This window comes from Myotis daubentonii, chromosome 7, assembly GCF_963259705.1.
Source record: "Myotis daubentonii chromosome 7, mMyoDau2.1, whole genome shotgun sequence".
In the NCBI taxonomy this organism is placed as follows: Eukaryota; Metazoa; Chordata; class Mammalia; order Chiroptera; family Vespertilionidae; genus Myotis; species Myotis daubentonii.
The window spans coordinates 13,682,825-13,709,292 of NC_081846.1; the positions used below are offsets into that span (position 1 = coordinate 13,682,825).

General features: G+C 42.9%; 1 protein-coding gene across 3 annotated transcripts in view; it reads left to right on the forward strand.

The window, feature by feature from the left end:
• Positions 1 to 2,329: 2,329 nt before the first annotated feature.
• ADAM23 (ADAM metallopeptidase domain 23) overlaps positions 2,330 to 26,468 on the forward strand; it is a 152,971-nt gene continuing 128,832 nt past the window's right edge. Inside the window, exons 1-2 of one of the 3 annotated variants that reach the window (XM_059702900.1) lie at positions 2,330 to 2,963; positions 4,077 to 4,294. In XM_059702900.1, the coding sequence (XP_059558883.1) occupies positions 2,747 to 2,963; positions 4,077 to 4,294 (435 nt within the window). In that variant the 5' untranslated portion in view covers positions 2,330 to 2,746. The remainder of the gene's footprint in view (positions 2,964 to 4,076; positions 4,295 to 26,468) is intronic. The other 2 variants (XM_059702899.1, XM_059702898.1) reach the window with 2 other exon arrangements.

Sequence of the window (26,468 nt, forward strand, 5' to 3'; positions counted from 1 at the left end):
TCTGGAGGTCCGGACCAGAACTTGGCTGGAGATCCTGGCTAGGCTGCTGATCAACTGAACACTGTCTCTGTGTCATTCCTTCTTCGCCGACTCCGTCCACACCTTTGGGGACCCCTGGACCCGCTGGGGTTGGACCCCGGCACAGAATCTCGACTCTGTTGAGGCAGGTGCCTTCCAAATGTAATATCCCTACCCTTACTCTTCAATTGCTCTTGTCTAGGCCCAGTTTTCTTGCTGGTTTCAAAGCGGGTCCAGTTCTGTGCCCTGCGTCAGATTATAACAAAGAGAGGGTTTCTGGTGGCCTCCTTCACTAGGCCAACTGAGGCATTTTTGTAAGCAGTATTTATCCAATGGTAAGTCCATTCTAAATGACTTTAATGAGAATATTACTAAATCTACTGAATATGTCACTTGAAGAATATTTAATTCTGTGTTTAACCTCTTGGTAAATATATGGCTTAAGGACTAAACTTCCGGTAAAATTTTCTGAGTGATTACGCCTCTTCTGACTCACTAACTCATTTACTGACACATCATCTTGCCCTCAGGCATGACTACAATCACTAAAATTCTGTAAATAAATGCAGTCTTTTTATTATAGCGCAGAGGACAACATCCTTCTTTGTAAACACACCCACATGGAAATTCAGCTTTTAACTGGTGGGTGGTCAGTTGGTTTAGGCTGACTCATAGCTTTACTTTTTGAAATAGGCTTCGAGAGGTTACCCCTCAATTGCAATAGATGCCTTTCAAATAACTTTGTATCTGGGCATCTTTTGCCTTTCATTTCCTTCTCCTTTCTCATTTCTTGCACACTTCCCTTCTCCCAAGCCCCTCTTCAATATTATATCATTATCTCAACTATAAACTGGGAACACCCAGCCAGGACACACTTGCCACCCCCAAGAACACTGACCTACTAGTAGGAACTACAGGGAGGTGGGGGTGTTCATTCATTCGTGACATATTTTCTGACACCCTTCTTTGTGCTACAAACACCACGCTTGGTTCTAGGGAAACAATATTGAGCCAAAAGGAAAATGTTGCTGCCTTCATTTGGGGGAGGAGGCATCCATCACAGGTTTTTATGAATAATAAATGTGTAATAAACTAATATCCTAGCTCTGATATAGAGAGGAAGAACTCATATTAGTGTTTAGCTCCCTAACAGCTGTGATCTCTGATCCCCGTCTGTCTGTATTTCTCTCTCTCCCCCTCTCTCCCTCCCTTCCTCTCCCTCTCCCTCTTTGTTAAGTCGGGATGGAGAAAATGGCTAACAACACCAAGCCCTGTCATTGCTACAGTGCTTTATGCCAGTGGAATTCTTGATTCCCCCAACGTAGCTGCTACAATCTCCATTTTAAATACCAATAATGGAGTAAGACAACGTTGTTGTTACTCAGACTGTCATTGGAAGGGGGAATACATGCATGTTTGCATTATGGAGCCTAGAGACAGAAATATGCCACAGTCCCTCATTTGAAACCATCAGATTTAGTTAAGGCTGCTAACCCACCTAAACCAGGGACTCTGGATTTACCGGGACTGGATCTCAGAATTAGAGATGCATGCCACATGGTGAAAAAAATGATGCATTTCCTAAGCTAGGTGCCACACACTCGGTCTCTAATCTCCGTTTTTTCTTCCCCGCCAGAAATGTCTAAATCCCTGACCAATACGCTCAGTCATACTTTCTGAACTTTTGAGCAAACATCTTTAGCTTCTGTTTGCCCGCAGAGCCCCCAGGCACAGGCCCGGGAATAGAGGCCTGGGAGGGGCACTGCCCCCCCCCCCCCCCCCCCCCGCCTCCTTGCGCCAGGGATCCCTGCGAGGGGGTCTGGCTGCGGGGGGAGGCCGCGCAGCGTCAGTAGCCACCAGCCTGCCACGCCTGAACGTGCTTCCCAGCCCTGGCTTCATCCGCGGCGCCAGCTGAACGAGGAGCCGCATTCTATTTACATCCCCGCTGCAATCCTTTATAGTTATTTGCAGGAAGGGCATGAAGAAAGGATTAAGAACGCAATGCTTGGTCTTAGTTTTTTCTTGGAGGGGGGAGTTGGACTAGAGAGGTATGGGGTCGTGGGGAAGGCAGGTCGATTTCTCTGCGGATCATCCTCGTCTCTGGCCTGGAAGCCTCATTCTTCCCTCTGGCTCATCCCCCGCGGACAGCGCCCCCTCCCCCACCGCTAGAGGTGCCGCTGTCCCCTCGGAGGCGCCGGGGTTGGGCTGCTGCATCACTCCGCTGCTTTTTCTTTCCCTCGCCCGCGCCCCTCCCAGCCGAGCATGCGCAGCGCGTCCCGTGCCAGGCAACAGCATCAGCACCAGCATCAGGACCCGAAGCCGCGCTCGCTCTGCGCGCCCCCGAGGGCAGGGAGCCGGCCCGCCGCGCGTGCCCGCCGCTCGCTCCCGCGGCTCCGCATCCTCAGCCCCAGCGGCAGCCCCCGCAGTCGCCGAAGCGGCCGCGCCCGCCGCGGGGAGGGAGGAGCATCTGGGGAGGTTCCAAGTTGGCGGAGCCACTGGGACCCCCCCAGACTCTTCAGCGGCGGCTCGGGGCGGGCCTGAGACACGAGCAGGGCAGGGGGCACCGCCTCGTCCCTAGTCCCCGAGCCCCGAGCCCCGAGCCCTGACCCCTGCCCGCGGCCGCACCATGCGCGCCGAGCCGGCGTGACCGGCTCCGCCCGCAGCCTCCCCGCAGCCGAGTCCGGCGCTCTCCCCGGTCATAGCGAGCGGCGCCCCGGAGCTATGAGCCATGAACCCGCCCGGCAGCAGCTCCCGGCGGCCGCCCCTAGCGGGCTGCAGCTTCCCGCGAGCCTCCAGCGACCCCCGCGGCGGCCCCGGCCCCGCCGGCCCGGCGCCTGCCCGCGCCCTGGCCCGCGCGCCTCCTTGCCGCCTGCTCGTCCTTCTCCTGCTGCCTCCTCTCGCCGCCTCGTCCTGGCCCCGAGCCTGGGGGGCTGCTGCACCCAGCGGTGGGTATGGCCCCGGTGCCCTTTGCATTGCCTGGCCTGCGGGGCCCTGCAAAGGAAAGAAAGGACGCTCGGGTCCGTGCGCTCCAGACACGTCCCGGCTCGGCCTTTCCGCACCTCCCTGCCCGCCCTCTACCTTTCTCATTCTCAGACCCCACTTATTCCACTGCACTTTTCGAAGTTCATTTGCGTTGCATTCACCAAAAACCCATTCCGATTCCTGTCGGTTCCACGGGAAGGTATCCAGTGGGTGCTGTGCCCCTCTGTGCCCCTTGGCTGAGGGGAGCCCGGTGGCTGGGGAATGCAACGAGGGAGCAAGTTGCTTCTTGGGTGGTGGAGCCTGACTGGGAATGCGGAAGGGTGTGATGGCGATAGTGGTAATGGGTTGTTTCCGCAAAGTCCCCTCTGGGTGTATTCCCTGCTGCTGGACTAAAAGTGGGGAAGAGAAACTTTGGAGATAGAAACCGTTGCTTTGTAATTTCTCAAAATGCTTGTCATTATCATGAACAATTCAGATAATATAATGTTCAATACAATCGGAAATCAGTGGAAGCAGAAAGATGGCCTTGGCAGGAGCATAAGAAGGAATTGGAAAGCTGCCAGCGCCTGCATCCCTCTATGGCAAAGGAGTTTTGCTCATCTCAAAGTTAGACGATAAGAGAATTGTCCTTTTTGTTAAACGAGTCAGTTCACATGAACTCAGCTCCAGAGTTAACTCAGGAGCATCCTTAGCTCTTAGGTGGGAAACTCCGAGTCAGAATCCCCTCGAGCTTCTGTGGACTCAGAGAAGGGTCACAGCCCGTCCCCCCACCTCCCCATACATAGAAGTCTAGATTTGAGACTGGTTAGAACTATACATACAAAACACAAAGCAAAATCAACAGCACATTGTTCTATAAGCCTTATTGGTTGTTAAACTTATCCAGGCCACTTCACTGTTGCCATAACTTGCTTTCCTGTGTGTCCACTTCTCACGTGCTTATCAATAGGAAACTTTATTTTTGCCATTAATGGAAAAAAATGCACTGTGGTACTTAGGAATTTATAGGGTATATATATATATATGTGTGTGTGTTTGTGTATGTTTGTGCCTCCTGCCCCCTTCTCCCCAACCAGCTCCGCTGTGGAATGAAACTACAGAAAAAAAATTGGGAGCCCTGGCAGATGAAGACAACACAGTGCAATGGAATAGCAGCCGTAACACCAGTCACAGCAGCGCCACGCAGAAAGAAATCACAGTGCCTTCAAGACTGGTCTATTACATCAACCAAGACTCCGAAAGCCCTTACCACGTTCTTGACACAAAGGCAAGGCACCAGCAAAAGCATAACAAGGTAGGCAGGGCGCTGGGTATGCAAGAGTAGCTGCCGCAAGGAGCTACTTTTGGTTTGATGTTCTGCCAGAATCTGATTTCACACATTTTACTGAAGCGTTTTATTAGGCAATCAGTTACTATCACGATAGGGCAGAAACTGGAGGGAATTCACCTGGGCTGCCCTGGAAGAGGATTGCTCTTTCTCTTCTCTGACTCTAAACTGGAATTGGAATTTTCTCAATGGCCTCATAAGAGTAGCAGCTGACATGTGGTCCCTGTATCTTTCAGGCGCATTGGACACTGCACAGTAGTAAAGTGACTGTGTTTATGATCCTGACTTACAAGCGTGAGGCTTCATGTAAGGGTGCAGCATTCCCTGTCCCATGATGACAATTGCTTTACAGTCTGGACACAGAAGGTTGTAAGATGAGGCTGTTTGGCTACAGACTCACATAGAAATTGAATATTTAAATTTAAGCAACTTCTCTCTTTCTTTTTAATAAATCAGTAGGAAAAAATACTTTGCTTTATATTTTCAGTAGGTAAAGACATTGACATTTAAAAAGACTATGGTGACTATAAACAAACCATTTGTGCAATATAGCAACCAGTTTTGGTCAGTATAATCCTTTAGACTTTACCTTGCATTCACTGTAAGTGGTTGCTTTTACTTCCTTTCAGGTTGGTTCAGAGAGTGGCCCTGAAGGTAGGGAAGGTAGAGGTGCTTGACATCCAAAGACTTTAAGGGACTTTTCCCCTTGCATACTATTTATCTGAGTTCATAATATTTTGGACCCCAACAGATTAACACATTGGGTTATTAACCCACTGTGCCTCTGCTCTTTATCAGGAGCAAAAAATTGAGTCGGTATGTCAAATACTTTCCTTTGGATTATCTCCGTTTAGTTGAAAGGAACAGTAACTGTCTAGACATCCAGAACTTTAGAAAAGTATCTGTGGTTTATATTATGGTTTTTCTTAGTTTTCTAAAATAGAGGGAAATGGTAACTATTTATCAAATGGGGAGTTAGAAATGTAAGACTTTGAAGGGAACTGTCCAAAGATTGTAAAACAGCTCATATAAAAAATTCAAAAGGCCTGAATATTTAAGTTTTACAAGTCAGGTTTCTGAGAAAATGCGTCCTTCGTACTGGTTATTATTGGAGAAGTTAATTTTGTTTCTCAAGATTATGAAGTCGCTGCAACCCACCTCAGCTGAGATGAATGGGTCTCTGATCTTGTAGTCCTCTTCCCATCTGCTCCTATGTCACTGAAAGGGTTGATTCCTGCATCACGTCTACCCATTTGTCTTGTTCATAGGAGTGGGTGGTGTCTTTACAGTAGAAGAGTCCAGCGCCGTCTCCATGAATGCTTTGAGGCCCATTTTATGGCTTTCCTAATGAAAGAGACCTTCTATGGTTAAGTGGCGAGTTCTCAGACTCCAGTGTCTTTGTGTAAGATATTGGAGGAAGAAATAAAAGCTGCCTCAAAGGCTATTTTAAAGAATGCCCAAGCCCTCCTGAGCTGAGACTTGAAAGCAATTCCAGTGGAACTTCTTTGTAACACAGGTGTTGGAGGCTATGAGTAATGCCTGTCTTATAGTCTAACCTGGTGTGGCTGCTTTGTTGGTAGTGCATGGTTTGACTACAATATGTCTGAATTTCTATGATAATAGGTTTGTTAAAACTTCACCCACCACTCATGTTGAAGAATAGATTTTTCACTGTGCAACTCATACTTGCTGTTGGAATGGTTCTACCTCTCCACTTTTATTCCCCAGGATAGTTGGGCTTCTTTTATCTTAAAAAGATGTTTACAGAGAAATTATATTTGAAAGCACTTTTCTTCTTTTTTTAAAATTAGTTTAATTCAATAAACATTTGTTGTATGTTTCTGTGTGCAAGGTGCTATGCCATAGATTCAGAGATAAGAGGTAAAGGGTACCAGGAGGAATAAGACATGGTATGTTTTCCAGGAGACACAAAAATGAGATGAGCAACATTCTGAAAAGTGCTCCTACACAGTTATAAACTGTTCTTCTTAAGTGGCACATTCCCTGAAGTTTCCCTTTGTGTTCTGTGATTTTACTTTTACTTCTGTTTTTAAGCATCTCTAGAATTAGTTGACAAGAAGAGTTTCTAATGCTTTCTGCTTATATCTTGGTGACTTGCCTAATAATAGTGATGCTATAACTTGTTAGTTTCACTACTTTACAAATACTTCAGTAAGAGAAGAAGTACAGAATTTCACCATTTTTGATTTTATAAGTTTTGATTTTAATATCTCTGTAGCATGTACCTTTTTTTCTTCCCTGATTTCATTGCACTCAAGCACATTTTAATGAATGTCTGAGAAATGCTGAATCACTGTGCTATTCTCCTGGATTCTCATAGTTGGGGGTAGAGGTGGAGAGGTAAAGTCCTAGATATAGGTTGCCAGGCAGAGCTCTGTATTTATTTCATAAATATTCAGTGTTGATCCGGCCTTATTACTTTGCAGCTGTGAAAGTTAAAATGTTTAACTCTTTCAAAATCGGTGAGTTCAAGAGGAGATGGTACAAAGCAAATACAAAACACCTCTATATTACCAGTGTTTTTGAAAACCTTAAGGTTTTCCTTGTGGAATTGTTAATGGCAAATATTAGAGCTAAACCTCGGTTCTTGAGTTTGGCTAAGAAAGAATTCAGAGCAAAGAACGCTGATGCAAGAGAAAGTTTATTTAGAAAGTCACAGAGGTTGAAGAAGGGAGCCAGCTGGGCTGTATGGACTTAGGAAACAAGTTACAGAGGCAAAAGAAGGGCCCTTGGAACTTGGTAGAAAGAAAGCAAAGGTACCTGCCTGAGAAAGAAAGTGTGGATGTGTGTGTGTGTGTGTGTGTGTGTGTGTGTGTGTGTGTGTGAGAGAGAGAGAGAGAGAGAGAGAGAGAAGAGCACACAAGCGCACCCTGTGCTCCTCATCTTTAGGATTTTTATTTGTTTTGCAAAGGCGAAGATTTTAGGTGAGGTCTCCGGAGGATCTCAATAGAATGTTTATTAGCCTTCCAATTGTGTCCTTTCAGGGTCATGGTTTCTATGGATTGGTGGACACTAGGGTCATGGTATCTACTGATTGGTGGACACTAGGGTAGAGGGTCATTAGTCATTGTATCTGGTCCTGATGCCAGCCAGCCATGGTGTTGCTTGGTCTGGTTTTGCTGTTCTTCTGGGCTTGGAGCTAAAACACAGTTGAGGCCTAGATATTATCTCTAGTTTGACCAAAACTCTGGTTCTGTGGTCAATAGACCCAAGGTTGTGTTCCTAAGATTATTTGATGCTGATTAGAACCTCATTGTCCTAATGCTTAATGCTTAAGGGAGTGGTCATGCAAGGACTTGTATGCAAGTTGTATGAGGCTGTTCTCTGGTCCCTTGTTCCTCCTTTCAGGGAGTCTAAACTGGATGACTAGCATCATATTCGGGGAGAAAAAGTCACCCTGAGGGTCAGGTCCCAGCCTATAATAGTTGTTTTCTCCAGTGTTGCCTAGGTACCCAGGACTTTCTTCCCTGGTGACATTTTGTATCTGGCCTGTTGTTCCTGCTCTGCTCATGCCTGTCTAACTGCCTACTCTATCAGAATCTTTTTCTTTTCTTTTCTTTTTTTTTTTTTTTAAAAAAATGTGTTTTCATTGATTTCAGAGAGAGGAAGAAAAAGGGAGAGAGAGATAGAAATATCAATGATGAGAGAGAATCATTGTTTGGCTGCCTCCTGCACACCCCCCTACTGGGGATCGAGCCTACAACCCGGGCATGTACCCTGTCTGGGAATTGAATCCTGACCTCCTGGTGCATGGGTCAATGCTCAACCACTGAGCAATACTGGCTAGGCTCTATCAAAATCTTTTTATCTCCAAATAGGGTGATAGATGGCCTATTTATCCAAAGTACTCCATTTTTGAGAATGAAAGAGGGCACACTTAATAATTATTCCAGAACAATAGGCATAAACCAGGATGCTCCATATCAGAGGGGGAATGTGGTCACCTCTGTTCTAAGTAGTTACTGCTTTTTGGTGCTTATTCAAATTCAAGTTTCTTCATAGTTTATTTTCTTTTCTGGTGATTTATTGTAAATTTTTCTTACTAGCTAGGATGTCAGTTTACCATGTAGAAGTATTAGGGTCTGCAATGGAAGAATTTAGTTTTGCTTTTTTACCAAGACATGTGTTCTTCATTTGTAGATGCTTTTATGAGCATTAACGGAATTTTTATGGTTACTAAACATAAGCATTTTATTAACCACCAATGCAATATATGAATAAAATGGAGCATACATTTAAAAGGAGAGAAAAACTATTTAGATTCCCTCACTCATTCATTTAATCTGAGCTAAATTTTTGAGGTCTGTTCCTAAGAAAGTTAATTAATCTGTTGGGGAGGAAAAATAATTTTTTTCTCTACCCTACTAGGTACTTGTCTGAAACACACACTGTGTTAAAAGTAAGGTTAACAGGAGAACAACAAACAGAAATTTAAAGCACGTTACATAGGAGAGGCTCAGGAAAACTGAGTAACTCTTGAAAACGGCCCAGGCCATCACCTTAAATAACATCTCCTGCTAAAGACAAGATCTTGGAGGTGGGGAACCAGTTGTGGGAGGGTACAGGGAAAGCACAATAAACAAGGTTAAGGTTGTTATGCAGATTTAAGTCTCTGCCTTCTCCATTGATAAAAGTTTCTCAAAATTTTAGTCACCCTCCTCTTCCTGCTACATAGAGGGAGACAGGGGTGGTATATTCTGCTCCTGTTCAAACCTTTCCTGAAACTTTCCTTTCGTCAAAAATGATTGGCCCTATATCCTACTGTCTTAGGATTCTTTTCTCTTCCACGTAAGAAGGGATTGATGAGGTACACTGTGCATACATAACACAGGGTCTGGGGACGATGAATGTCATCTCTTTTGACTCTAGTTAGCCTGTTTATGCTCAGTCTTTTGTTACTTAATCTGCTGTGTTGCAGAGACAGAGATGGTGTTTTGAATTAAGAATATGTAGACAATGTCCTACCAAAAGAGAGGGCACAAGCCACCCACACCTGGTAGGCTGGTAGTTCCCTCAGCCTCTGAGCTCCCACTTTGGGGAAGTGAAACCCACAGGGTATTTTTGATTGAAGTTTCAGTTTTAGTACACTCACACACAGGCAGTAGTCAAAGATGTATCACAGATCCCCAAAGCAGGAATGGGGGTGGGGAGGCAGTGAGCTGTGGGAAGGGCAGTCCTCCATCCCGGGTCATATCCCAGGTCCCGAGCCATCAGGAGACACAGAGCAGGGTGGCCAGCCCCTATCACTCAAGTGGTTGGACTGAGGTTACTAACTTTTCTCAGGCTTAATTCTAAGCAACTATTTTAAAAGGTGTAAAAGCAAAGTGGGAACTTATGGCGGGAATCCTAAAGTCTTTATCTAAATGTTCAGACCTTGGGTGTGAGCAGAGTTGTCATACTGTAAAATGCTTATGCAGCAGCTCAGGAAAACAAAAGTTGTTTTCTCAGCACCCCTACTCCCTAACACTCCAGGCTGAAGAGAGAGAAGAGAGATGTTTGAATTAATTTAGATCATGATGATGATCATTACTTGCTACTTTACTTCAGGACAAGGCCAGCTCCACATTCTGGACCATGCAGAAGCCAGCTGCCCCCTTGTTCTCGGTGCGGGACAGCAGAAAGACACACGGAGTCCTTTCTCAGAATTGGTAGAATGGCAACTACTAGTATTATGTTACAGGACAATATAAAGTTTTGTTTTGGCTTCAATAGCCTTCCGAAATTTTCTAGGTCTTCCTGAGCATCTAGGAGAAAATTGCAATCTATAGAATTCAGGCTTGTAGTGGTTTTACTTGTAATGTCTGGCATATAGTAGGTTGTCAGTAAATATCTGTTGAATGAATTGATGATTAAACACTCATATGTTAGAAGAGTGCAGTGCTTTCTGTGCAATTTTATGTTATAATCAAATTGACCTTCAAAAGGGCCTCAAGTTGCTGTTAAGCATTTGACTGATCAGTAGGAGAGATAATTTTGTGTGTGTGTATGTGTGTGTGTGTGTTATGTGTGTGTTTAGCACTGCATAAATCACACCTTAACAGTTCTTAGATTATCCCTATCACTGACACCACCACCAATTAATGTGGCTAATCAAGACCTGACCATGTGGTAGTTGTTGTCATTGCTATGGGTTATTTCTCAGTGTTGGAGCAACACTGGATCAAGAGGTGTCCACTCACATAGTACCTAGTAAATTTGATTTGTATCTGTCAACGGTTAAGTTCTGTTTGGGTCAGCAAACATTTATGAATCAAGCACCATGCTGGACTCTGGTAAAAGTGATGAAAAGGAACACTTAGTCCCTGCCTTTGCTCATAACTTGGTGAGCATCAGGAAAAGGCAGCTGGTGCTGCATGGTTCATGTCAGTGCAGTAGCTAGTGGCAAGAACCAAAGATTGTAGGCACCTAGGGAGGTCAAAGAAAGACTCACAGAGGAAGAAACAATTGAGTTGGTTCTAACTAGCCATTAGGAGGTAAGTTTTTGGGAGAGGGGCCCACAGAGTCAGAGGCAAGGGCTCTGGCAGGCTGGGAGGTGGTAAGGAATTTGGTGTGGTGAACGTGAGAAGGAAAAACCCAAGAGTGGGAAATGTAAAAGAATTGGGCATTAATGTTACATTTGTAGTCAATTAAAGAAAACCAATTTCTCTGGAAACCCAATAATGTACATGTTTATAGATGTAACTGTTGAGATTCATAATGTCTTCAAAAGGACAAACAGCCAGTAAGTATCAGTCAGGATTTGAACACAGGTCCTGTCTTGGCAGAGCTCATGCTGTAGAGTTGGGAGTGGCAGGTATTGAATGTGAAATGTTGTGAAGGCTGTAAGAGATGAGGGGTTTGGATTTATTCCCTATCAAATGGTTAAGTCCTGAGAAGTCAGGAGGTAAGCCCATTGTTGATTGAGCATCGATTTATGGCCAATTCTGTGGCCCCTCAGGGAATTGATCTCCTAGTGGGAGGAGACAGACCATAAACACAACAAGAGCAACAACAACACAAAGATTTCAGGTATTGACAAGTGCTCGAAGAAGAAGATGAAAGAGTATATATGGTAGAGATTGTGGGTGGGATGATTTCTCTTGAAAAGTCAGAAGAGTGGGCCTATGATCTTTCGTGGAAGTAACACATCTACTGTCCCTCCTTTTAGATGAGGGTGAGCATAAGCCATTTCTTCAGTCCCCTCCACTCCTTGTTACCTAACACCCTTCTTCATTTTTGTTACTTGCCTGGTCTCTGGAAGTGTTTGAGTTTGGACCCTGGTCTTTGATTCTTCTCTCTCTAGAGTCTGGACCATTTGTGATCATCTCAGCCTGGATTGATTTGCTTGCCTTCCTGCTTCCCAACAGTCCAAGGCTGAGCTGTGCTGTTGAAAGTCTTGCTTCAGCGTGTATCCCTACACAACGTTTTCTGCTCTCTGCTCATGGGTTCACTTATTCCGGCTGACTATATAACAACTCGTGTCATTCTGTCTTTACTCATTCTCAGTTTTTGTTTTTCTTAACAGATTAGGCCACTGTCCTCTCGACAGTCAGTCAGAAAGCGACCCAGGAGCCCTCACTTGCCTGTTGGCATTGCCCAGGGTTGGGGGCATCACTCTTCTGAAGGAGTCAGACAGGATGAGAGCTGTCCTTCCTGCCTTGCTCCTTTTTGTCAGCGGTACCGCTGCTTTCCTAACCCTCTGAGAGTGAACCTTCCGAGTCATCTTTGACTCTTTTCTCGCCTTCATCTTCTTTCTATAAATAGTCACTTATTAAGCCTTGACGTTTCTCCCTTGAATCCATCCCTCCTTCTCTCTCTGTATTGTGTTCTTGTCATCGCCTGTTGTTTCTCCCTCGCTGTCAGTTCATCAGTCCCACTGCTGACAGATTAATCTTCGTGGAACGCTTATTTCTCACGTGACTCCCTTTATCCTCACGCAACAAGCATAATGTCAGCTAGATGCCTTTTACTTGTGGAGCGAAGGAGAGACTGAAGCGCTCTGGAAAAGCTGCCGCTCCCCTCCGGATACTACACATTGTTCTCCTTTCAGCACTTTTCCAGGCCTGTTTACCCAAAGGTCAGTGCCGGGCAGGAGGCAGTTTTGTCTGGATGATCCCATTCATTTCTGTCCACACTCTAGGACTAGTTATGGGAGTCCCTTGTGATCAGTAGTAACAGCCTAACCTGTCAGTAATATGTTCTCAGGCTTTTGTTTAGGATTAAAATACGGTTAAATTCCTGCTTCAGAAGATCTTGTCTCCATCCTTAAGACCTGGGTAATTAATTGCTCCTAGTATATGTTTGCTGAATGAAAATATTTTATTCCTCTCAAAAATGTACATAATCATAAGGCTTTATTCGCACAAACTACTTAATTCACAAGTGACGTGGGTACCCTTTAACCTTATGAAAGACTCATTGATTCACATAATTCACTCATTCACATCCACTGAGCATGTGATTTTTGCAGTTTTTACAAAGGAGTCTTTGTATTTAGAATTTATATAAATTAAGGACAATTTTAATCAAGTCTAATGCGAGGAACTCCACTATAAAAGAATAGACCCAGTTATCATATTTTACTCAGAATAATGAGCTGTTAAATCAATCATGTTCATTCATAACAAATTAGGATAAAATGTTTGCTATTTATAGAGGAACGTGAGAGGTGCATTTCCCATCTCCGGGCACTCGTCTGGGACAGAGCCAAACCTGTGGATTGGCTAGATGTTCCAAAGAAGGTTCTGTTATATAGGTGTCTTCTCTGGCTGAAGAGTAGACAAGAGGCTACTTTCTGCATCTGGGAAATTACAAGTTAATGGATTAGGGCACTACTTTCCATTTTATTGTGAAATACATTTATTTGTTAACAAGCTCTACCTTAATGCTGATCGCTCTCCAAGCTTTTTGTTTAGAAATGAAAAGGATGGAAATTAAAATAATAATCTCTGTCAATAGACACTAATTACAGAGAGTTAAGTTCAAGCAAACCAATGAACAGAATTGTAAATAGGGCCCTATGACCAGTGACTGGACTGCTCTTTAGCTTGGATCTATGGTCATAGGCTGGGGACATCCACCTCTTTCTTATCTGCATGACAGGGTCCACTTGACGGGGTCATCCTGGCACGTTTTTAATCCTGAGAGATTATCTAGTAGGCACAAGGTAATCACAAACTTCTGGACCACCCCCCTCTGCCCTCAGTGGACTGAAGATTAATTTTAAAAGTCAAATCTAAGCATGCCTAGAGGCATTTCATAAAAAACATGCCAGAGCCACGAAGACATTGATTTTTGAGCATCTGCTGAATCCCAGTCTCTGCTCCAGTGCTTCCGTTCCCTTGGTGTGGGTATTCAAGAATTTGCTCTATCTGGTTGTAGCCCGGATCACTTAATTGGGTGGTTTATACTATCTTTTAATTGTAAACAGGCCTGCTAATACCATATACTCCCAAACTTAATAGTTGTGTTGCAGATGGCTCCATTAACAACATTCATAATATAAAAGAATCAACACTAGAGCGTGCCCATCCTCATGTCTCCTTGCTCTTTCCTTTTTCAGCTCAGTGAATGCATTAGATCAGCTTGCAATATGCTGGTAATAACAATATAATGTATTTCTTTTGCAGTGAACCTGAATAGTTTTATACCTATAATCCTACAACATCCTCACAGCAATAACACATAACATTTAATTATTAGATTATCATTATTTATGTGTTCTAGGTGAGAAAACTAGGTCCAAAGAGGCCAGGTCCATTTGTCCAGGTTCTGGGAATTATTGGCATGATCAGAATGACCAGACCTGGGTCTGTAGATTTCCGATTCCTTGCTCTCTTATCACACCACATCTATGGGTTGAAAAGGGAAGTTTCTCTTGTTTCTCTCCATTTTAGACACCTTTTCCGTCAATGACAAGGACCTATGAACTGATTACACCATGGCTACACAACCATACCCACACCGCTCTGGCCTTCTTCCACAACTGTTTGGTTTTTCTTGTCTCCTTTTTTTTCTCTCCCCTAAATGAGCACTTCAGATAAATAATCTTATTTAAAATGTTGACCTTTCTACAATACTTTGCTTACCTGCTTACCTTTCCTTGTTGACCTTCCTTAACTTTCTTTTTCCTCTATCAGATTCCCCATCTTCCTTGTTTTCTGAAGAAGAGTGTTCACGTTTGGTGTTTCCAAATTATCAGACATTAGACTAGTCAAGAAAAACTTTTCTTTTGTTTGAAAAAATATTCTCTAATATAGGTTTCTGCAGCCTGATGAATAGATCTTTAAAACAAGGTGAATTGAATAAGAAAGAGCTGGTTAATTTACCCTCTGATTTTTTTTTTTACTAACACCCAATCGAAACTTTTTTGTCCCCATGTGATAACCAGTGTTTCTACACAGACATGCTGTTATTTCAGGAAATTGGCATTTTAATGATGCAGTAGAGGCATTTACTTGTGGGATAAACGTGATGTGCACTAAGCTGTTTAGAATGTCAGATAGTCTTTGTCTTCACTTATGAACTCCTTTGCCACATAGTGGGGAAGAATGGTGGGGGAGTCGTGTCCAGGGTGTGACAAATCTGCTAATACCAGCTATTTAGACTTGGGCAAGTTACCTAGCCTTTCTAAACTCTTTCTTATCAATAATGTGGATGTAATAATAGTGCCCACACAGAGGCTGTGTCTGACTGAAATGGCATCACCTATAGCATGGTTTGCACAGTACCTGGCACACGGGAAATACTCAGCAAGTGTTTCCTATTCATTACTGACTAGAGGCCTAGGGAATTCAAGTTGTGAACTGCTCTTTCGTGAATGAAGGGTTGTTTTATTAAAAAGGAAGCTGGAGTAACGAATATAAGTTTAGAAGTACTGGTGAGGATGTTTGTGTGTGGGGGGGCAGGGGGGGAGGGGGTGACTCAGGGTATTCCTGGTTCTGTGGCTGCCAATGAATGAATTGCCTCACCGCCCATGAGAGTGCAGTGAATGCTTGAGGATGTGAGATGTTTTAGAAGCTACAGTCCTCTGCACCAAGGTGAGGCAGTGGTCTGTCAGCATGGTGTTTGTCCTCCGGGAGGATTGGAGTTTTCCCTAAGTCTTTGTCCATAACCAGGGCACTTGGGGCAGGCTTGGAATGGGGCCTTTTGGTGAGTTGTAATGTGAACTGTTTTCTTTGTGGAGCTAACTGCTAATGTGGGCATAGTGTGTCACCCAGTACTGTAAAGAGCACATATTCATATGGTCATTTCTATAAGAAATATCCCACCTCTCTTCCTTCTCCTGACAATTCTTCAAACAAAACAAAACCCAAGAAACACTCTCACTTGCCATTGATAGTTTTCTGGCTTTGGAATGCAGTGTAACAGTTATAACACCGTGATGATTGGAATAGCATGGAGGACTCGCAGCCAGAAACACTGAACAGAGCAGGTAAAAATATCAGAAATAAAATTCTATTCTTATTTACACACTGGGATCTTATTGAACATGCTATGACCAGGAAGTAAAATTTGGGGCATTGCATCTTAACTGCCCTCACCAAGAGGAGTTCCTAGTACACGGACTCCCCTTCTCTCATAAATTATGGCAAAAGGAGTTAGTAAACTCTATTAGTGAACAGTTAGTTAATTACTTTGCTAATTATTGTGATCTGCCCTGCCCAAAGCAATGAACTTTCATCTCTGTGGAATGTTCAGACTACAGTTAGAGGCATTTATCACTGTTGGGCAGTGTAAACACAATCACTTGTTCCCTTCAGAACCAAAGGGACATTGGGATGATGCTGTCTTGTTATTTTGGGCTTTGCAATGGTGAGTAAAACACATCTTGAAAATAGTTAACTGTTATTCCTTCCTAACAAACCACCTTTATATTTTTCTCTTATTATTTTATTTGGAACATTAATCCTTTTAAGACCTACTGTTTCATTTTAGGATAATTACCCAAATAGTATATTTATAAACTATCCTGTCTACCTATCGGATCTTGAATCGTTTTTCCATTTTAGTTTTCTAGAGTTCTTGGATATCCCCTAACATGGTTTAACACCCTAATGTGGTAAAGTGTATGCGCTTATTGGACGTACTTTCAAGAAACATTTGTTTGTGATGGGACACTTGAGAATCTTGGTTTCTTCAGAGTGCATCCTCTCTCCCTTGATACCCAGACTTACATATCTGACTGTTTATCTCGTATCTCCACTTGGGTACCTGACATGTCCGAAACAGAACTCTTGACTCTCACATCTCCTAGCCCAGCCTGCCCGCCCTCATTCTTTCCCATCTGAGTAAATGGAAGATCATCTTTCCACTTGCTCTGGCCATTTTCTTTATGTTAAGTGTTACTTCCAATCTTCTTGGTTCTCACTTCAATGCTGCCTAGAACCCTACTATTTCTCACTGTCTCCATTGCTGCCAACCTGGTCTAATCTACCATCACCTCTCCCTAGTTTAATGAAAACACCTTCCCAACTCTTGTCCCTGCTTTTGTCCCACTCCCGTCCCTCGGGTTCCAGTCTGTTTTACATGCATCGGGCAGAATGACCTATTTATATACTAACTTGGACCACGTCACTCCTCAGTTCAATGACACGTATTTCATTCAGAGTAACCGCCCCCCCCCCCCCCCCCTTAATCACAGTTTGGTTACTGGTGAAAATTGAACTCTGAGGATCAGAGTTTCTATTTCCAGGAAGAGCAGTGCTTTCCTACTTCTTGGTAGTGGGGACATGGCTTGAGGCCAAAGAACAGAAGCTTCTGGGGGTGACAGGAGTCTTCACAGAATGTTTGGGAGGGGGCTCTATGTCAGACCCGAGGAAACAGATTGTCCTGCACCCTCTGGGCCTCACGGGGAGAGGACGATCACAGAAAGGTGGGCATCAGCTGAAGTTCTAAAAGAGAATTGCTCAAAAGGAGTATTTGGATATGTTTTGCTGGAAGTTGAGATTTACTAATTTTTAGATGAATAAAACAAACAAAATAATGTTTAAGAGAAAGGATGAGTAATTCAGTTTTTGCATGTTTAAAAATATTTTTGCGGTAAAATATGTATAACATAAAACTTACCATTTAACCATTTTTAAAAAAATACATTTTTTTTTATTGATTTCAGAGAGGAAGGGAAAGAAATGTCAATGATGAGAATCATTGATTGGCTGCCTCCTCCTGGGGATTGAGCCCGCAACCCGGGCATGTGCCCTTGACTGGAATCAAACCCAGGACCCTTCAGTCCGCAGGCAGATGCTCCATCCACCGAGCCAAACTGGCTAGGGCCCATTTTAACCATTTAAGTATACATTTCTGTGGTATTAAGTATATTTACATTATTGTGCAACCATCACCACCATCCATCTCCAGAATGTTTTCATCTTCTCCAACTGAAACTGTACTCATTAAATTCTAATTCTTCAGTCCCCCTCTTCGCAGCCTCTTGCACCCACCATTCTACTTTTTGCCTTTATGAATTTGACTAGTTAGGTACCTCATATAAGCAGAATTATGTAGTATTGGCCTTTGGTGACTGGCTTATTTCACTTAGCATATCTTCAAGGTTCATCCATGTTGTATCATGTATCAAAATTGCCTTCCTTTTTAAGACTGAATAATATTCCATTGTATGTATATACCACATTTTGTTTACCCATTCATCCATTGATGGACAGTTGGGTTGTCCCACATTTTGGCTATTGTGAATAATGCTGCTATGAACATGAATGTACAAATATATCTGTTTGAGCCCCTATTTTCTTTTTTTAAAAAAATATTTTATTGATTTTTTTACAGAGAGGAAGGGAGAGGGATAGAGAGAAACCTCGATGAGAGAGAAACATTGATCAGCTGCCTCCTGCACACCCCTTACTGGGGATGTGCCCGCAACCAAGATACATGCCTTTGACTGGAATCGAATCTGGGACCCTTCAGTCCTCAGGCCATTACGCCAGCCACTGAGCCAAACCGGTTAGGGCTGAGCCCCTACTTTGAATTCTTTTGAGTATATTCCCAGAGGTGGAATTGCTGGATCACATGGTAATTCTAATTTTTTGAGAAATCATCAGAACATTTTCCACAGCAGTTGTATTATTTTACATTCCCACCAGCAGTGCATAAAGGTTCCAGTTTCTATATATTCATGTCAATACTTGTTTTCTGTTGTTGTTTTTTTTTTAAAACATCCATCCTAATGGGTATGAAGTGGTATCTCATCATGGTTTTGATTTGTATTTTTCTAGTGATTAGTCATGTTGAGCACCTTTTCATTTACTTGTTGGCCATTTATATATATTTTTTGGAGAAATGTCAGTTCAATCCTTTGATCATTTTTTAATTGGTTTTTTTTTGTTTGTTTCTTACTGTCCTGTGAGAGTGTACTTTGCACAAAAGTTTTTAATTTTGATGAAATGCAACCTGTCTATCTTTCTTTTCTTGCCTATACTTTTGGTGTTATATCCAAGAAGTCCTCACAAAGTGTAATGTCATTAAGCTTTTCCCCTAAGAGTTTTATAGTGTTAGCTCTTATGTAAGTCTTTGATTCATTTTAGTTAATTTTAGTAAATGGTGTAAATTAAAGGTCCAACCTCATTTTTTATATGTAGATGTCCCGTTTTCCTATCACAATTTGTTGGGAAGACAGTCTTTTCTCCACTGAACGGTCTTGGCACCCTCGTCAAAATTCATTGACTCCGTATGTGAGGGTTTATTTCTGGGCTCTTTAGTCCGTTTATCTATATATCTACTTTTTATGGTAGTACCACACTGTTTTGATTATAATAGCTTGGTAATAAGTTTTGAAATCAGAAAGTGTGAGACCTACAGCGTTGTCTTTTTTTCAAGATTGTTTTGACTATTAGGGTTCCTTGAAATGGATTCTTAAAATTTCTGCAAAATTAAAATTAAATAAATAGGATGGATTTTTAAACTTCTGCAAGAAAAGTCTTTAGGATTTTGATAGGGATTGCATTGAATCTGTGGATTGCTTTGGGTAGTATTGCCATCTTTTTAAAAAAATATATTTTTTTATTGTTGATAGTATTATAGATGTCTCCCATTTCCCCCCTTTATCCTCCCAGCCCCTACCACCACCCAGATCACCACCAACCTATTGCCCGTGTCCATAGGCTATGCATATAAGTATATAAGTTCTTTGATTTATCTCTTCTCATCCCCCCAATCCCACATTAGTAATGCCATCTTAACACTATTAATTTTTCCAGTCCATGAGCACAGGATGTCTTTCCATTTACTTGTGTTTGATTTAATTTTCTTTATCAGTGTTTTATAGTTGTCAGTGTCCAACTCTTTCACCTCCTTGGTTAAGTTTTTCATAAGTAGTTATCCTTTTTGATGCTGTTGTTAATAGAATTGTTTTCTTAATTTCATTTTAGGATTTCACATTGTTAATGTATAAAAATGAAACTAACTTGTGTGTGTCGATTTTGTATCCTGCAACTTTGATGACTTCATTAATTAGTTCCAATAGGTTTTTTTTTTTTTTTTGGTATATGTGTGTGTAATGTTTAGGATTTCTACATATAAGATTATGTCATCTACAAACAGTGATAATGCATGTCTTTCTAGTTTGCATGCCTTTTATTTTATTTTATTGCCCAATTGCTCTGTCTAGGATTTCCAGAACTATGTTGAATAGAAGTGGCAAAGGTGGGCATGTTTGTCTTGTTCCTGATCTTAGAGGGCAAGCTTTCAGTTTTCCTTTATCGAGTATAATGATAGATGCGGGGTTTTTTCGTATATGGCCTTTATTATGTTGATGTAGTTTCCTCCTTATACTTTTTGCAATTTTTATTTCACAGGGTCCTTTAAAAGAGATACTGGAATATATACCAGTAGTATAATTAATTGGCTGTAGGTAGGCAATTTTGGGCAAACCACTTACCTCTCTAGATTTGACTTTCCTAATTTTAAAAATAAGGAGATTGGGTTAGATTTGAGGAATCTCAAAGTTTTTTTGTGCATTGGAACCACTTCAGAGGTTGTTGAAACCAATTTGAGTTTGTAGATCGGTATAAGGTGCACTGGTTTGTATTTTTATATCTTAGGTGACTTTGATGTGGGTGAGTTTATTCTCTGGAGTACTTTATGGCCCTAAAATTCTATGAAGTATCCTCCAATAAGAGTTGACTGGGTGTTCCTTAGAGGTGAAGAAATACAGATAGAAGTGATTGAGTTAGGGATTGTTCATTATGCCAAGTGAGGGCTGAATTTGTGTAGTAGCTGCTTCCCTGAGATGCTGGCATGTTGGAAGAAGAGTAGGAGTATAGTATTATTATTAAATATATTTTATTGCTTTTACAGAGAGGAAGGGAGAAGGATAGAGAGTTAGAAACATTGATGAGAGAGAAACCTTGATCAGCTGCCTCCTGCACACCCCCGACTAGGGATTGAGCCCGCAACCAAGGTACATGCCCTTGACCAGAATCGAACCCGGGACCCTCAGTCTGCAGGCTGATGCTCTATCCACTGAGCCAAACCAGTTAGGGCAAGAGTAGGATTATAAAGTGTAGATCTTATTATTTGAAAGCGAGGAGAGAGAGTAGCTGGCTCCAGAAGTAGCTGGTATGAGGTAATTCGGGGAAAAAAGAGTTTTTAAAAATTGAGACAGAGGAGGCCCAAGGAACACTGTTCCACCGAGAGACTGCTGGTGGGGTGCTGGTGTAAGGTCCCAAGACCCCCGGTGAGTCCGACGGAGGGGGCGACGACCCCAAGTCAAACGCGGAGACCGAAACTTGATGCAAAAGCAAGAGGTTCTTTATTACAAGCGCAGCGCAGGGGCTCTCAGGCAGACAGACAGCAACACAAGGGAAGTGCTAGCTGACTGGAGCCCTGAGCAATTGCAGGACATGAGTTTATAAAGGCAAAAACCACACGCAGGTGGCCGGTAAAACAGGAAACTAGGTTAACAGTTAACAGTTGACTCATCTCCTAGGGGGCAGACCTGTGTTAGTAGTTGACTCCTTTCCTAAGGGGCAGGGTGGTCTGTCTTTACACATACGGATCCCAGGAAGAGATAAGATAGCTATGCTATGACCAGACCAGGGCACCAGAGCTTACTGGAAAGGTCAGTTAAAACACAGGAGGAGGGGGGGTTTTCTCTTTGTTCTTACAATAACCAGGGCTTACTGGAAAAGTTAGTTAAGAGGGGGAAGGGAGGTTTCAGCGGCCTTACATTCCCCCCTTTTCTTTGAACTTCCGTCTCAATCATGAGACGGACTGCACTTTTATTTCACCGTCGCTAGGGGCCCATAGTGAGCACACAGAACTATCAACTGAACTATTTTATACACTCAACAAATGGTCCGGTGGAAGGGAAAGAAACCATTTTAGCTTTAACAACTTCTATTGAAATAGGATTTTCTTCTTAAAATTCCTCCATGGCTATTAAAAAGCCAAATCAAGATAAATTTATTTACTGTCCTGATGTTTGCATAAACACAACAAGAATGGTAACTGACTACCTTTGCTGGAATTTCATGGTTGAACCTTAATGTGCCCCGTAGGGCCAGGAAGCCAAGCCATCCAGCTGCCATCAAGCCTGCCTGCAGTATCTGCTGAGTTAGGTGAATCCCTCACCTGTAGCAACTCTACCTGAGCCCACGCTCCAGGCTTTAAGGCCCATCTCAGTAGCCCTCCTACTCGTTGCGGCCCAGAGTGTGTGGGGGTTTCGCAGGGATGCAGAGGCATCCTTATTGCTCCCCTTCTACTCTTACCAACCGCCAGTGATGGTAGGGCATGGGCCTGACGCTCCAGCGCCAGCCATCTTCAGGGCTCCCAAGCAGGATACCAGGCTTTCTTCGTGGCATTCTTAGTGGCTTCAAGTCTTTAGAGCTCAGGCAGGGCTCTTTAAAACATGATACTCCAGTCAAAGTTTTCCGTTAATAAAACCATTATTAGGAACCAGTCTCATTGGATCTATGCAAAGAAACGTACTTATTTAGCATTGCCAGATTTCGGAGGAATTACATAAGGAGAAAAACATACTGATCTACTCTAAGATTTTCTGACTTTCCTTGCTAATTCCTTTTCATGGATTTAAAACAAAACAGTAATTGTTGGTATAAAACCTTCTTTCTATGCATAACCATGCCTCAGACTTTCTAGTCTAAATAGGCTTTTTCCAGCTTCACTACCCCTGACATGGGCATGGTGACCCAGGCCTGCAAGACAGTATTACAGGCTGTCAACTGTTAGCTGTCTCTCAACAGAGACCAAAACCTGATGGGCACCCTTCCCTGCCCAGTTGGGCACCTGCCCCCTTGGCAGCTAGGCACCCTTTACTTTTGGGGGTCACCCCACACAGCTCCCTTCCAGGACAGCCAACATACATTCAAACCTGCAAAAGAATCAAAGGTTAATATAACATAAACATAATATTGGCATCATGCCGCTTCAGGTAGCCAAATCTACCACTAAACATGTGATTCTATAAATGGTCCTTGTCTCTTTGGAGCCATGTCCATGAAGATGCAGGCATTATCTAAGTGTATTACACAGTATTGTGGGGGCTCCTGGTGACAGGAGCGATCGCGAGTCATGTTACTGGCATCAGGCAGGTCAAGCACTCCGTAGCTTGAGCTTGAGCTTGAGCAGGTTGGGTTGATTTCCATCGATCGATGCTCCATTTGGTGATGAAGTCTTTCCGGATGGACCCAGGTTGTGATGCCGCCTACCTTGAGAGCGGTGGGGGTCGTCAGCCCCACAATGTAGGGATCCTTCCAACGTGCCTCTAGGGTCTCCCGGCGGTGCCTTCTGATGTAGACCCAATCTCCTGGTCTGTGCGGATGAGGAGTTGGGGTTGGGCTGGTCTCATAGATGGCGCGGAGGCGTGGCCAAATGTCCTCGTGCGCCCTCTGGAGCCCTCTCAAGGAAAGAGATAGTTAAAGAAAAAGCGACCCAGTCCTCGCCAGTCTCTGAGTCAGATTCCTCCTCTCTTGGAGAACTTCAAAGTCCTGATGACTTCTAGGTAACCCTGTTTATCAGTTACAGCGTTCTGCTTTCTTGTCTTTCTATCAGTTCCCTTTGTGGCAGAGCAGCAACCAGGCCTCTTTCAAGGGAGTGCGCTAGAAGGGGTACCAGCCCCTCCTTTGCTAGCAGCAACAGGTACCAAACCCTTTCAGTACATTTGACCAGCTTCATTCCTGCCCACCGTTACAGATTCTAAGGCCCATTGTCTTCCTTTAACCAGCAAGCTAAATGACGCTGGCCTGTATTATTTAATTCAGCACAGGCAGGGGGAAGGGCCCATGGAATCCCTGCCCTGAGGAACTGTGAGCCCCACCCTTAAATGTCCCAATCAGACTAGAAAAGCCACAAATACCTTTTAAATCTACCCCAGAATTCCAAAATCCCAACCTAGCATAGAATATACTTCCACATTTACATGAACAAATAATTATACCCAAGTAGGCATACAAACATTAAATACACATTTGTACTTACATCCTTTCAGTGAACAAATACTTTTACAGTCTTGGGATCTTGAGCAGACAGGAACAGATGGGGAGGGCTCCCTTTCTCACATCCACCATTAGTGACCAGTCCCAGCTCACTGGTATATTATTCATTTAATATTTTTTTTCCTTTTATTATATCAAGGCCATGCTTTTCAGGTAGCTAGAACTTTTAGCCTTAATTCTTAGGTGATTAGCAATACATTTTAAGAGACACAGAAAAAAGAAAAATCTTTCTTGGGTAACCTAGGTAAAACTTAGGAAAACATTTTCAACACTTAAAAACAGTTCTCAACATAATAGGATTTAGTCTTGACCATGGAATCAATTACTTTTAATTTGTTTATGATATTATGTATAACTGTGGTTCTACTGCTATCATACCACTGAAATTATATTAAGACCGTGATTGCTAATTTATTAAGTATTAAATAAATCCACGAGGCTAGCACACTTTTTGCCCCATCCGCATTTCCGCAGTAAAACTCCGCCTTAAAACTCCACCTCTGAAATTCTATCCTCCCTTAGTAAGCAGACACTCTTTTTGTGATTGGCTAAGTCAGAGGGTGGGCGGGGCCTTTGCTGTTTCAAGATGGCGGCCCCCAGGGGAGCGGCAGGCCATGTGGCCAACATGGCGGCTGCCAAGTCAGGCAGCTCAAAGTGGCGGCTGTCTACACTGTTCTTTGACAGAGCAAACCAAAACCCCTAAAAGATAGATGACCAACATTATATTTTAGACAAACAGAAATCTCATTAGCTGTTTATACCTTTTATAATTATCTTAAAGCATATCAATCAAATTTAAACTGGTTTTTGTATTAAAAAAATTTTCTGTTGAGATCATAAAATCAATCCTCCTTTTTAAATCAGACCAATGAGTAACATATTTTGAATTCCTAATCATTTAAGAGAAAACACATTTTATTTTTTCAAAAACAAGTTATACATTAGATATTTAATTAATTTCTCCCGATTCAATTTGCACTTTAAACTTTCAGAGCTTACAAGTCAAATATTAGCAGTTCTTTGATTAACTACACTTTTATATTTTTAAGAATAAATTTTAAAATCTAATAATTAACTTTAAACCATGTTTTTTCTGCACGGGGAAACTGAGAAGCGAACTTGTAGGTATTAACAAAATGACTACTGGCGGAAAGCTGATTTCAAAGGAGCCACCTTTTGGCCGCTTGACCTTTTCTGGGAAGGTCTCTAGCAAAAGGTGTAGCCATTGAAATGCAAATTAACATTCCTAAAGATGGCTGCTGGCGGGAATTGGATTACCTACATGCTAGGGGAAGGGCGTGTCTACCCCTCCTTCCATTAAAAAAGTATGTAGCTTTAAACTTTTTCAATGGCAAAAAAGAGACTTTTACATTTAAGGATACATTTCAAATAAAATATAAGGCATTTTCAATTAATAGATTAACTTCTATCATCTAGACTTCATACTAGGCATACTCAGATCAACATTTCAGCATTATAAATCTCAATACTTTATATGATTTGAACTTAAAAGTTTTAAGTTTCCAGCCAATAAGCCTGGCATAACTGCTAAATTTCAAAATGGTCACAATTTTCCTGCTGGGGAAGTCAAGAAATTTCAAAAGAGCTACTTTAGATTGCCTTGGGAAACCAGCCTGTATTTCTCTCTCAGGTTCATCTTTGCCATTTTTAAGACCACAACAGTCGGGTTTTTATTCTGTACACAGCAAAAAGTCAAGTCCAGCTCAAAACTATGCGCACTCGTTTTTAAACTGGCCTTTTCCCTTTACATGTGCACAGAAATCCCGGATGCATTTATAAATTTGCAAATGCTTTTCAATTACAAGAAGGATTTTAATTTTAGAATACTTGGGGAGGGGGTGACCTGTTTCCACAGACCCTCACTCAGGCGGCCGCCCGACCGCCACACAAAGGAGGGGTGAGAGCAGTCCCCCTCCCTTCACATTTATATACTTTTACTAGATATTTATTCAGAGTTTAAACAATCCATTCAACTCTTAACAACTTCCCCATTCCTGAGGGAGCTCTAAAGCCTCCCCCAATCTCCTTGAAATTATTAATCCAGCAAGTCCACAAAATAAAACGGAAACACAAACAACTAAAGGGCCCAAAGAAATACAGCCTTCCAACTCCATGGAAGCAAAAAAACAAAGACAAAAAACAAAACAAACTGAAAGCCAGACGTTGGCTGCGCGCCAACCAGCAGGAGCGACCCGCCTTTTCTCAGATTGAGGGGTTAAGAGAAAGAGGGGTGCTGCTTCCTTGGCCCATGTTACCTGGATGGGAGAAGAGGAGTAAAAGACAAAAACAAAGAACAAACAACGACGCGACAAGACACCGGATCCACAAGAATTTACCCAGATACAGAATGCCCGCTGAGGGATGATATCCCTCCCTGATGCTAGTCCGGCCGGACACGCGAGTGCCCGTTGCCAGACAGCCCGAACCAGAAGTGACCAAGACCTCCTCTTGGTCACCACCCGTCCCTGGGGCGTCCCCCAGGGTGACAGTTTTTCTGGCCAAAGTCCCTTCGACCAGAGGAGCCGACTCCTTACGGAGCCGACAACCTGTCTTCCCGAAAAACCAAAACTGAGAACGAACAAAAGACAAGACAAACACTGAACGACTCCGGAGTCTGCTTACCTCCAAGACCGATGTCGGCGCTTGAGGGG